The 13,376-nt window shown below is 41.6% G+C and overlaps 1 protein-coding gene across 1 annotated transcript in view; it reads right to left on the bottom strand.

The window, feature by feature from the left end:
• The window catches only part of DRC1 (dynein regulatory complex subunit 1), a 50,719-nt gene that overhangs the window by 19,340 nt on the left and 18,003 nt on the right, over positions 1-13,376 (bottom strand). The window contains exons 5-8 of the mRNA XM_069072282.1: positions 7,997-8,134; positions 6,987-7,073; positions 5,805-5,927; positions 2,072-2,211 (exon numbers count right to left, since the gene is read on the bottom strand). Of these exons, the coding sequence (XP_068928383.1) occupies positions 2,072-2,211; positions 5,805-5,927; positions 6,987-7,073; positions 7,997-8,134 (488 nt within the window). The remainder of the gene's footprint in view (positions 1-2,071; positions 2,212-5,804; positions 5,928-6,986; positions 7,074-7,996; positions 8,135-13,376) is intronic.

Here is a 13,376-nt window from a genome sequence, read left to right as displayed (position 1 = left end):
AGGGAAGTTGGAAGCACTCACTTTTGAAAAGGTACAGGATCAAAGTAGAGAATAGAACAAGTGTGAGGTGGGATAGGAGGGAGGGAAATATAGTCAGTCTTTTACAATATATCTACTATGTTAATGTTTTGCATTAGCTACATATGTACAACCTATACTGAACTGCTTATCTTCCCAGTAAGGGTGGGTGACAAGGGAGGAAGGGAATGAATCTGGAATTCAGTTTTAAAATCAAATGTTTAAAATATATATATATATATATATACTATTATTAATACTATTTTACATGTAATTGGGAAATAAGATATACAGGCACTGGGGTATACCCTACTGGAAAAGTCAAAGGGGGTATGGGAGAAGATATGGGAGAGAGCAGATTGGTGGAGGGGATATCCTGTGGGACTGCTATTTTGGGGCAGTGGGTAGGGGAAAAACGGGGGGAAAATTTGCAACTCAAAATCTGGCATAAATGAATGATGTAAATCAGAAGTTAATAAATCATTTGAAAAATAAAAAAAAATGCTTGGAAGTTTTCTATTTCATTAAAGATCTACTTTTTCCAAGAAGGAAATCATTCAGTTTTCTATATAAGTTATTTCTAGTACTAAGGCCATATCTTTTGCCTTTTGGAATATCACGCTCTAAGCCCTCAGCTCCTTTTATAGTGGTGGCTGCTAAATCATGTATGATCTTGACTGTGTCTCTTTGGAACTTGAACCTTGTTCTTCCCAGAATCCTGAAATATGTTTTCTCTGACTTGGAAACTCTAGATTTGGAGTTTTTTTCAGGTAGATTCCTTATATTTACACTTTGCCTTCTAAGAGATTTTGGCAGTTTTCTTTTACAATTTCATGAAATGTGATATATAAACCCTTTTTCTCATGGCTTTCAGGTAGTTCAATAATTCTTAAATTATTCCTCCTCAATCTGATTTCCAGGTCAATTGTTTTTGCTATAAGATATCTTACATTTTCTTTTCTTGTCTTTTTGTTTGGCTTTGTTTTAATATTTCTTGTTGTCTTGTGTAGTCATTATCTTCTGTTTGTACTATTCTAACTTTCAGGGAGTTTTTTGTCTGAGGAAGGTTATTTTTCCAATTCACTATGTCTGCTCTGATTTGTCTCTCCTCTCTTCAGTGTTTTGCTTCTATGAATGACTAGCTCAATTATGCTGCCCTTCACCCTTCATTCCCTTACCACTTGCCTTTCATACCCTGCCAATCTTCAACTTTGGATCACTTATACAATCCATCTTCTCCAGCTGTATTTGAATTGCTGAGTGCTATCGGCAGTTATACCACCATGCCAATTAGGTTTCTGCACATTCATTTCATTAAAGCTCAACTACGCTCTACAATAAAACTTGTTTTTCCTTGATGGAACTTCTATCTCATTCTTGCCAGTAGAAGCTCTAACCCTTTTCTTCCCAGCACTCAAAACCTCTCCCATAATTTTCTCCCTCAGGAAATGTCCTTAAGTTTATACTATACTGAGAAAATAGAGACCACTAGCCATGAGCTCCTTCTCTCCTCCCCTTTTCCACATCTCAAAACCTTTCTATGTATTCCCTCAACCTCCTCACTTTACTCCTGCCACTTTGTCAAGGCTACCCTCTCAGCTTATGACCAACCTCTCCCCTTCCTTCCAACAATCAGCAGTGCTCCATTAATCCCTCTCTTTCACTTTCAATTTCTCCCTTTCTACCACTGCGTATCTTGCTGTTGTCTACAAACATGATCAAATCTACTTTTCTCCTTTAAAACCTTCACTTGACCTTGCCATACATTTAAGTTATTATCCTATAGAAAGAAAGGAAGAAGGAAGGAAGGAAGGAAGGAGGGAGGGAGGGAGGAAGGAAGGGAGGAAGGAAGGGAGGAAGGAAGGAAGGAAGGAAGGAAGGAAGGAAGGAAGGAAGGAAGGAAGGAAGGAAGGAAGGAAGGAAGGAAGGAAGGAAGGAAGGAAGGAGGGAGGGAGCAAAGAGAGAAGTAGGGATGGTGAGGTCAAAGTGTTAAATGTGAGAGAGAAGCAAAAGAGGAGAGATCCCCTAAGAAAGATGCATCACTCTATCTTACCGGTTGATCCTTCTTTTCTGCTGGGACTTAATGATTGTGTTCTCTTCATCTCTTTTCTTCAGCACTTGAAAATTATACTCTAGTTTTTCCTGGTTTAGCTGATAAGTTGCTTTCATCTGCTGGAGCTGCTGCTCTAGTATCTGTTAAAAGCAAAATTTAACATATTCTAGGAGGCTACAGAGTTTGCAGAAGGCTGCAGGAGAGAGAAGAAGCACCCTGTGGGCTCTAAGGTGGCATGTGTATACACACATACACACAACACACACACACACACACACACACACACACACACACTACCAAAGGGATGCTTTCAGCTCTGAACAGCTTCTTCCAGATTCTCAGAAAAGCTAGTATTATAGGCAAGAATTCTGTGACCTCACGAAGCTTCACTCAACGTGAACATTTTTCATTAATATGAAAAAGAGAAACCTATAATTAACACACAATTCACTCTGTTACACAACAGCAGACGGCTCAGAGACACTACCAGCCCAACCAGAAATGCCCACTGGCTTTCAGAGAAGGCTTCAATTTTGCACACAAGAACTTGTGAAATCCCCATTCTGAGGCTTCATAATATTGAGCTTTCTGTGACATAACAACAGCTTTGGTCTTCATCAAACCTTGGGGCTCTTTAAATATAAAACTAAATTAAGGCAACTACCTTTAGGGTTTTTAAGGACCCAAGTACACTGACTTGTTCCTTCAAGCCTTCTGAGAGCAGGTACATAGAACAGGGGTCATCAAGTCGTTGGAAATGCAGAGGCAGCACCTGCGTGCACCCTGTTGAAGGAAAAAGAGCGCTTGGCCTGGTCCGCCACCCTTGAAGGCAAACTTCCCTTGGGCTTCCTTCTCTTCCTGTTTCTAGGAAGACATTGAACCACTTGTTGAGCAAGTCAGCAGAAGTGGGACAGGTACAGGAAGGTCTAAGAGCAAGGCCATACTCGTGACCTGGCCAGCCCTGATAGATAACTAGCTTGTAGGGAACTGGAGCTGACTGCATTAACAAGTCAAAAAAATAAAGACTGCAATAAAGAATAAATTTCTTGTTACTGAGATAAAAATCCGGTTATTCAGCAAGAGGTTCAAACTCCACCTTCAAATATGGAGCCCACATCTGCTCCTTAATTAGTGTGCAAGATAAAATCTAGGGCACTAATAGGTCATTAGTGTGGCCTCAGTTCTTTTTATTTCAGCCCCTTAGTCAGGGTCAAATTCTTTATTCTCCTAAGTGAATTGTTAGGAAATTCTTGTGATTCTGGACAAGTCACTTCACTGCTGCCTGCCTGTTTCCTCATCTGCAAAATGAGAATAATAATAGCAATCCCACCCCCCACCCCAACCGGGGTTGTGAGAACCAAAGGAAATAATATTTGGAAAGCATTTGGCATAGTTCCTGGCAAATAATAGGTGCTTTGTAAATGTTAGCTATAATCATCATTATCATCATCATCATTATTATTACAATCTGGTTGTTAAATTTTCAATGTGAGTATTTGAATCTCAGAAATGAGCAAATACTATAAATCAGGACTTGATGTGTTGTTTTGTTGACCATATAGAGTCTAGACTTAAGAAAGTGATGGAGAGGGGGCGGCTAGGTGGCACAGTGAATAGAACACTGGCCCTGGAGTCAGGAGGACCTGAGTTCAAATCCGGCCTCAGCCACTTAACACAAAACTGGCCATGTGACCTTGGGCAAGTCACTTAACCCCAATTGCCCTACCTTCCCCCTCCAAAAGGCAAAAGAAAGAAAGAGAGGAAGGAAGGAAGGAAGGAAGGAAGGAAGGAAGGAAGGAAGGAAGGAAGGAAGGAAGGAAGGAAGGAAGGAAGGAAAGAAGGAAGGAAGGAAGGAAGAGATGGAGAAAAATGCTAATAAGGCAGATGAAACTTAAAAATGTGTTGTGCTTTGGAGAGAGCCTGTTGTGAACCATACAAAATAGAAAGCAAATACATAATAATATGAGAGGTAAAAGCATCTACAATCAGGGAACAGCAAGAATGAATTCACAGAGAAGGTGGAATATTGAACCATCTTAAAGAAAACAGGAGGCAGGTAAGTGGTATAGCAGAGAGAGGCCTGGATTTAGAGGACTCAAAAAAACCTAAGTTTGAACCCCCCCCCCCCCCCCCCAGACACTTATTAACTGTATCACCCTGGGCAAGTCACTTACAGCCTGAGTTTTCCTCATCTGCAGAATGAGGGTAACACCAGCAAGTACTTCCCAGGGTTGTGGTGAGGATCAGCTGAACTAACATAAGATTTGCAAATCTCAAAGTGTTACATAAATACTAGCTGTTATTAAGATTTTTATTTTATTAAGCTTATGGAACCTGTAAAAGTAGGTGCTTTATTTTCTTGGATCAATGTTTATTATAGTTGTTACATTTCTAGGCTCACAGATGAAGACTGACTGTGAATGTTATATTACTAGCTTGTTATAGTACTTATATTACTAGTTACTTATTATTACTAGCCCACAGATGAATTTTGGCTATGGATATACATTCTAATTTGGGATTTTTTTTCTGAGTCAGCTAAGGCAAAGAACTAGGCTATGGGTACCCAAGCAGGTCTCACAGCTGTGATCTTTCCCCCGGGGGAAAAAAAAGGAATACAGCTGAACAAGTTACAGCCTCACAGGTGCTTTGAAAAGACAAAGGATTAATCCACATTGGGTCAGATTTGAAAGATGAACAGGGAAGAAGGAACTACTGACCTAGGAGATTAAAGTCATTGTCAGGGCACAGTGACCAAGCTGCAACTGGAGAGTTCTGGGAACAATTCGTGCAATCTAAGCAGGTGCTCGCCATTGTCCTGACTAATGACTGCATTCGTTCCCATGAGAACATGTCCCTGTGATCTCTTCAGACGAGCAACAGTGAATCTACTCGAGTGATAACACTCACTTTAGAAGCACAACAAAATAAGCCAGACTTTGGGCTCTGATTTCCCATGAGCACCACTACTACAATCACCACGGACAGATAGAATCCACACAAGCCAAAGTGGCAGGACATTGTGGCTCACGTGGCCACTGGTCATTATCTGCACCAATCCCCACACACTGATCAAAAAATCATCGCAGCTTTCTGCATCAATAACCCAGTCCTGAACTGCCTCTTTGGTCTCACCAAGAATTATTCCCTACAAATAAGCCACAAAGTAGATTTAGATAAGAGTTTTATCAGGAGAATTTTAGCTGACCTGTTTTCTAAGTCTGCATTTGCCATCTGATCATCTGTAGGTTTGGGGTGGGTTTTGGGGGGTTTTTTTGGCTGGGTTGTATTTTATGTTCATGGTTTTTCATATGAATGAAATTCATATTTATGTCAAGTCAGGCATCCCTCCTTCCTGTACTCATGCAATTTCTTTTTCTCAAATTCAGGACTCATTTATCCCTATTGAATTGCATCTTGCTGGTTTCAGCTGTTTCAGCTCAGAGTTTTGGGGGGGGGGGGACTGATGCTGTCACCCTAGGCATGAACTAGCTTTGGGCCACTTGCAGGTTGGATGAGTGTTTACCTTCCTTGTCCAGCTCTTTAGAAGAGACATGGCCCATGTTGTTAATAAAATACTTGCTGAATCGACCTCTACCGTCCTCCATCCCCACTTCCCTAGCATATTATTGGTAGCCAGTAGCTAATAAGCAATCAGTCACTGGTGTTTCCTCTTTGAGCTCTAAAGAGAAAGGATGAATGGATCACGGTCTCCCTTCCCCTTGGGCCTAACCTGCACATCCAGCTCCAGTTTGATCTTGATGGAGTTGTACTCTTCTGAGTCCTGAATCCTCTGCTGGTTTAACTGCTTCTCATAATCCTCTACTCGCTTCATGTGGTTCATCAGATACTCCAGCTGAGGTCAAAAGGAAGCAACAACAAAAGTCTAACAACTGTAACTTTTCCAATACTTCACCATGAGTGACCTGAACAAAGCCCAGGGAGAATTTAATATTTCACATAATTTTGGCAGGAGCACCCTCCCCACTGCCCCCCACAGCACCACCACCATCACCACCCCACTTTGGAAAAGGGAAGCAGCATCCTGCAGAAAGCACCGGATGTGACCTCAGGGTGCCCCGGTTCAAATCCCAAGGCTGATTTCCTGGCTGTGCGATTCAATTTTCTGAATCTGCTTTATTCTCTGAAAAATGGGGATTATAATTCTTGCATTAGCCACTTTGTTGAGTTGCAATGAGAAGAATGCTTTATAAACCTCTGAGAGCACGTGAGTTACACTGTGGATTCAATGAGGTTACACTCATTTCATTAATTCTTACTTCCTGAACTCAGGGGAAAATTGTCACAAATTCAAATGTCTAATTTTGGTTCTGGATGCTGCCCCTATGTGGTCTATACACCATCTCCTCTTCTTTACATCTGTAAATTGAAAAGGAAAATACTGACCTGGGCTTCTCAAAAATTTCTATGACTTCTCACCCATGTCCATTGTCTTAATATGCCTGTTTTGCCTCAAGCATGTTCATGGCCAGTTTAGAGAGCTGGGTGTCCGGTGAAACAAGGTAGGAAATAGCCACATAGCAGGAGTGGGCTCAGAGGGTGATATACATGGCATTAGGCAGTCCTCACCACTGGCGAGCAGGCAACAATGCCCAACAGGCAAGAGAACCAAGGGTGGATCACTGTAAAAATTAGTCAATCAAGCAGCAAGCAACTATTAAGTGCTTACTGTAAGCCAGGCACTGTGCTAACTACCAGAGAGACAAAGAAAAGCAAAATCACTGGTCTCTGAGCTTGGAAAGTGCAAACTGTAATGGGGGAAGACGGTGTGCAAACCACCGCCCAGAGCAGGCCATCACATCCACGAGTCTGTAGTGATCTGGAGACCCAGGGAGCATGCGCATTGCAGCAGAGCGCACCAGCCACCCTCACCATACGCCCCTCTGCCCTTTACCTCCTTGGAGTTGTGAGTGTGCATCTCCCGCTCCCATTTCTTCTTATTGCTGACCAGTAGTTCTTGTCGCTCCTGCTCAAATGCTCTCTATAACCAAAAGAGGGCCAAGGTCTTGAGCCTGCCTCGGCCAGGCACGAGCTCCATAATTTGGGGAGTGATCTATGTCACTCCTTACAAAGAATGACACTCCTCTTCACAAAGTGCACAGGCCCCTGGCTCGAAGTGGCCGCCCCAGCTGTCAAATGTTAAGGAACAGGCTCTTTATTAGAGGAGTTCAGTGGACAAAGGCAAGACATCCCTCAGGAGAGCTGAGAGACCTCCGTGCCAGGGGCAGCTAAAAGTAGAGAGCAAGAGAACCCAACCTCGGAGCACTAAAGTGAAACCAATCATGTGGGCCCAGGGACCGCCTCTGCACTCCAGGACAAGATAAAGCCCCCGCCGCTGGCATGAAGCTGAGGCAGAGCTCAGTGGATAGCCCTAGAGAAGCTTAGGCATGCAAAACAGAGAAGGCCTGGACTCCCCAGGGTGGGGGCTGCTGGAGGCATCCTGCAAACCCAGGACCCTGGACCCACTCTTATTCTCCCACATGTTGATCAGATTACTAGCTGTGTGACCCTGGGCAAGTCACTTAACCACTGTCTGCCTCAGTATCCTCATCTGTAAAAGGAGGATAATAATAGAACCTACCTCCCATTGCTGTTGTGAGGATTGAATGAGATAATAATTACAGAGCACAGCACAGTATCTGGCACAGAGTATTATACAGATGTTAGCTATTATGATGATCATTATTAGATTCAACAAAAGCACTAAAAAACCTCCTGCCATTTTCCTTCCTTTTTTCTCCCATAAAGAAATCTGGAGGCTTATATGTCTCTGGTGGAAAGTAAATTGCATATTAAAAGAGCAAAGATCAGAGCATTGAGCTGTTTGGGACACCTCCCTAGCACATCAGGAAGGCTCCGGGACTAGCAGTCGTCTGTGCCTCCTCTCACGCCCCTCTCTGCTACCTCAATGTGGCTGAGCTCCTGACGGAAGGCCTTCATTAAGTTCTTGACTTGTTCTTCCATCCTCTCCAGCAGCAGGGCAATGTCGTCGCCCTGTCTCTTCAGATCTTTCACATACTGGTCATCTTTTCCCTTTAACTCCTGGAGAGAAGATGAAAAGCCTCAGCCCCAAGGAGAAGTGGCACCAAACAGGGTCCATCCAGCACATTTCTTTAAAAACATAAAAATTATGACTTTTGAATAATAATGAGGCTTCAAAATAGTCAGCCAAGAGTCATGGAAAAGCCTCAGTTAAGAGAGAGCATCTTGGGACAGCTAGGTGGCACAGTGAATAGAGCCCCGGCCCTGGAGTTAGGAGGACCCGAGTTCAAATACAGCCTCAGACACTTAACACTTACTATTTGTGTGACCTTGGGCAAGTCACTTAACCCCAATTGCCCTGCCTTTCCCCCTCCAAAAAAAAAGAAAGAGAGAGAGAGAAAATGTCTGTCACTGGAGGATATGAGACAGGGACTAGCCTCCTCAATGTAATTTGTAGGTCATATTCTGCTTTATCTGACCATACACTGGAGTCATGTAAGTAAATATATTCCCTCCCCACCCTCACTCCAAAAAATAATAACAATAAGGCTAACTGAGAAAATTACTCATGCACCAATGGAGATATATTTCTGTATAACATTGGTGACTGAATTTTAAATGTTCTATTCCTAACATAAGAGAAAATTAAATCTAGCTCCAAATTCATTTGCTGTGGCTTTATCTTCTCTAGCTGACAGAATTCATCTTGATGGAAAGGATTTTTTTTTCCTTTCTCATAAAATCAAAGAACTTGTTTAACTTCGAAACTCAGAGTTCATGTAATCCAGGGGTTCTTAACTTGGGGTTTGTGAGCCTGTGTTTTTAATGCCTTGTTAGTTTTATTTCAATAAAACTGGATTCCTATGTATTTCATTTCCTACATTTAGAAATATAATCTGCAGAAGGGGTCTGTAGGTGTCACTAGACTGCCAAAGGCTTTGTTCTATTACACAAAAATGGTGAAGAAACACCCCCTCCCACTCCCCTACTCCCTCCACCCCCGCTCTAGTCTAACCTTTCACAGAATGCAGAAGGTTCTGCCAAAGCCTCCTTAACAAATCTGATCTCTGCTTGAATACCTAATGTTATAGGGAGCTGACTACCTCCCTCTGACTTTGACGTTGTTCTTTCTTAGGTTAAGACAAGACCTTAAGAAGTCTAAATATGGGAAACCATAATAATAATACAATACAGATCATCATTGTGATAATACTGGGGAATATAAAAAGTTTATATAAGACATGGCCTCTAAAACCTTTCTGTCCAGAAGGCAGAAGAGATTTTTTTAATCAATTACATACATAGCTATAATACACAATATTATGCAATAAACACCTGAGGAGGGAGATCATTATCAAATGGGGGCTTCAGGAAAGTCTTCATAGACGAGGTAACATTGTAGTTGAGGAAGGATGGGGATTTAATAGGCAAAGAAGGCATTAAAAGGCATAAGCAGCAGCAAGAGTCAAAGTAGGAAAATACAGTACATGTTCGGTAGGGGCAGGGGATAGATCAATATGTCTGAAACACAGAGTATATAGAGGGGAATAATGTGACATAAGGCTTGAAGAGCAGAGTAGTACAAGAAAGATTAAGGGCCTCAGATGCCAAGCAAAAGAATGTAAATTTTAATAGGCAGACAATAGGAAACTATTGAAGATTTTTGAGCAGAGAAACACCATGCCCAGACTTATTTATGGGAAGACAGCAGAAAGAATCAAGAAGGGGCTATTGCAATAGTCCAGGGAAGTAGTATTAAAATTAAAGTGGTGGCTGTGGGGGTAGAGAGGAGAGGATGTAGAAGGGAGATGTTGTGGAGGTGGCAGCTGATTGGCTATGAGGGGAAAATGATAGAGAGAGAAGAGTCGAAAATAACACTAAGGTTATAAACACAGTAGACCCAACTTCTGGTGGTAACACAGAGAGAAATAGTGAAGTCAGAAGGAAGGGGCAGGGAGAGGTAAAATAGTCAGTCTGTTTAGCTTGAGGTACCTACAGACAATCTAGAAAGGATGACAATGAGAAATAGGAGTCTAGACTCCAGAAGAAAAATCAGACAGATAATGGTAACAAAACAAAAACAGGCAAGCTATAAATTCTACTTAGGCCTCTATTCTTGACTCATTGTGCATCAGTGTTAAAGTCAAGTCAACAAGCACTTATTTATAGAGCTTACTATGGTCCAGGAACTGTGCAAAGCTCGACTGAGGATGCAAAGAAAGGAAAAAGAGCCCTTGCCCTCAAGAAGCAACAAGATTAATGGGGCATACAACCTGCAAAAACTATGTATATAAAAGATATATATACCGTGTTTCCCCGATAATAAGACCTATCCCGAAAATAAGCCCTCCCCTTACTGTGTAAGATTCCTCTAAAATAAGCCCTCCCCCGAAAATAAGCCCTATTGAGATTGCTACTGTAGTGAAGGTGATCCCCTGCGCTACACGCTACATTATGGTACCCTTTGTATGCACCGTCCCCCCCCCCCGGTGAAACGCACACCGCGCTCCGAGCTGCATCCAATCAGAGCTGCAGCAGTGAGCGCGTCATCCTGTTCTTCCCCAGTGATTTGCTTGCTGGCGCCATTGAGAGCAGTGCCGTGGAGGAGAGCTGGGGCAGGACAACATAAGCCCTCCCCTGAAAATAAGCCCTCTGGTGTTTTTCTTTCCAAAAAAATTAATAAGACAGTGTCTTATTATCGGGGAAACACGGTAGTGGTCAAATTATCTCCCATCTTGAAAGGCAATTTTCATCACTCTAAAATAAAAATGGGGTAATGATATACTTACTCAGTGTCTAAGTATGGCAGAGTGAATTTCTAGATAGAAAACATTGATACCTGAAGAAAGGTAAAACTTTTCACTGAATTCTGCAGAATTATCAGGCATAAAAGCAAGGAACTACGGATATTGAATACTGCAGATGTCAAACTTTTTCATTGGGTTAGCTTTGCTGCACTAAGGATTTTTCCCTCTTTTCTGCAGTAGATATTAATGCATATATCATTTGTTTTTTAAAGAAAAGAACTAGCAAACAGAAGTAGGGAGTGCATATACTTCTTAGTATTTTTTTAAATGAAATTAAACTGACAAGAGTGAATGGTAAGCTCCCAGCAATCTAACTTGTGGCAGCTAAGTGGCACAGAGTATAGAACTCTCGACTTGGGGCCAGAAAACATGAGTTCAAATCCTAGCTCATCTTACCTCAGGCACATAATAGGAATGTGACTCTGAGCAAAATCACTTAAACTCAATCAACCTTAATTTCCTCATCTGAAAAATGCAAATAATAATAAGACCCTCTTGACAAGATTGTTATATGAAGATCAAATAAAATAACATCTATAAAGTGCTTTGCAAACCTTAAAGAATCATATAAATGCTGCCTATTACTAAAAAGAATAATGGACTTCCAGGGGCAGAGCCAAGATGTTGGAGTAGAAAAAGCACTCAGCTTAGCTCTCTCAACATTCCCCTCTAAACAACTTTAAGATAATGTCTTGGGAGCAGCTAGGTGGTGCGGTGAATAGGGCATCGGCCCTAGAATCAGGAGGACCTGAGTTCAAATCCAGCCTCAGACACTTAACACTTACTAGCCTTGTGACCTTGGGCAAGTCACTTAACACCAATTGCCCTGATCTCCCTCTTCAAAAAAAAAAAAAAAAAAAGGTAATATCTCAAATTGAATTCTAGAGTGGCAGAGCCAACAAAAGGTCAAAGTGAGACATTTTTCCAGCCCAAAACAACATAGGAGGTTGGAAAAAGATCTGTGGCACAGTGGTGGGGAGGCTGACCTGGAGCCCATAGAGATGAAGCCCCAGTAGTGGGACTAGGTGGAGGTAAAAGAAGCAGCAGTAGCTTTGGGGGCTTTCAAGCCAGATACAGTAAAGAGGATCTGGCAACTGGTCAGAAAGACTTTACAGGGGACCCCTGTGCTAGCGCTGGATATTGCCGCTACCCACTTCTGGGTCATAGCTCAAGAGCAGAGAGAGGTACTTTTGGTCAAGAAGGAATAGAAACCCTGAGGATTAGTATCACTTCCTATCCCAAGAGACAGGTGACTACAAGGAACATCATTGTTTCAGGTCACAAAGGAGGAAGGACCCTTCTGGGGTAAAGAGCAGAGTGCAGACCAAGAAAGCAGTGACCATACCTCTCCCCAGATCATATCATCTTGTAAGCACTGAAAACTTCCAAATCCCCAAAAGTTAATTCTGAAAACAGCAGTGCAAAAAATCCCTGAAACTTGAGAGGGCCCACTCCCCTCCCACACCAGGAACAGAGACCAACATCAACATAAAATTCAAGATCAAGAAATAGGGTGGAAAAATAAGAAAACAACAAAAAAAGAACCTGACCACAAAAAACTACTATGGTGATAGGGAAGAGCAAAACAAACTCAGAAGAGAGCAATGAAGCCAACACTGCTATAAGCAAAGCCTGAAAGGAAAAATGTGAATTGGACATAAACCCAAAAGAGCTAAAAGATTACTTTCAAAATCAAATAAGAGCAAAAGAGGAAAAATTAGGTAAAGAAATTAAAACAAAGGAAGAAAATCATGAAGAACAATTAACTGCTTGGTAAAGCAAGTACAAAAAAATGCTGAAGAAAATAATACCTGAAAAAATAAAATTGTCCAAATGGGAAAAGTGGTACAAAATTTTGCTGATGCAAATAAAAAATCAGAATTGGCAGGGGCAGCTAGGTGGCACAGTGAATGGAGCACTGGCCCTCTAGTCAGGAGGACCTGAGTTCAAATCCAGTCTCAGATACTTAACACTTACTAGCCATGTGACCTTAGGCAAGTCACTTATTCCCAATTGCCCTGCCTTCCCCCCTCCAAAAAGAAAAAAAAATCAGAATTGGTGAAATAGAAAAAGAGGTACAAAAGCTCTCTGGAGAAAACAATTCCTTAAAAATTAAAATTTAGCAGATAATAATTCCATGAGACATCAAGAAATAATAAAGCAAAATGAAGAAAAAATAGAAGAAAATGTTAAATATCTCATTAAAAAAAACAGACCTGGAAAACAGATCAAAGAGAGATCATTTAAAAATTATTAGGTTACCTGAAAACCATGATAAAAAAAAAGCCTCAACATAATATTTCAAGAAATTATCATGGAAAACTGCCCTGATATCCTAAAACCAGAGGGTAAAATAAAAACTGAAAAAATCCATTAGTCACCACCTGAAAAAAATCCCCAAATGAAAACTCCCAAGGAATGTTATAGCCAAATTCCAGAGCCCCCAGGTCAAAGAGAAAATACTTCAAGCAGCCAGAAAGTAACCATTTGAATCC

This window comes from Petaurus breviceps, unplaced genomic scaffold (assembly GCF_028583685.1).
Source record: "Petaurus breviceps papuanus isolate PSGF00001 unplaced genomic scaffold, PetGlider_PUasm1.0 90845, whole genome shotgun sequence".
NCBI classification, from domain to species: Eukaryota; Metazoa; Chordata; class Mammalia; order Diprotodontia; family Petauridae; genus Petaurus; species Petaurus breviceps.
This window is presented reverse-complemented; position numbering and strand designations above follow the sequence as displayed.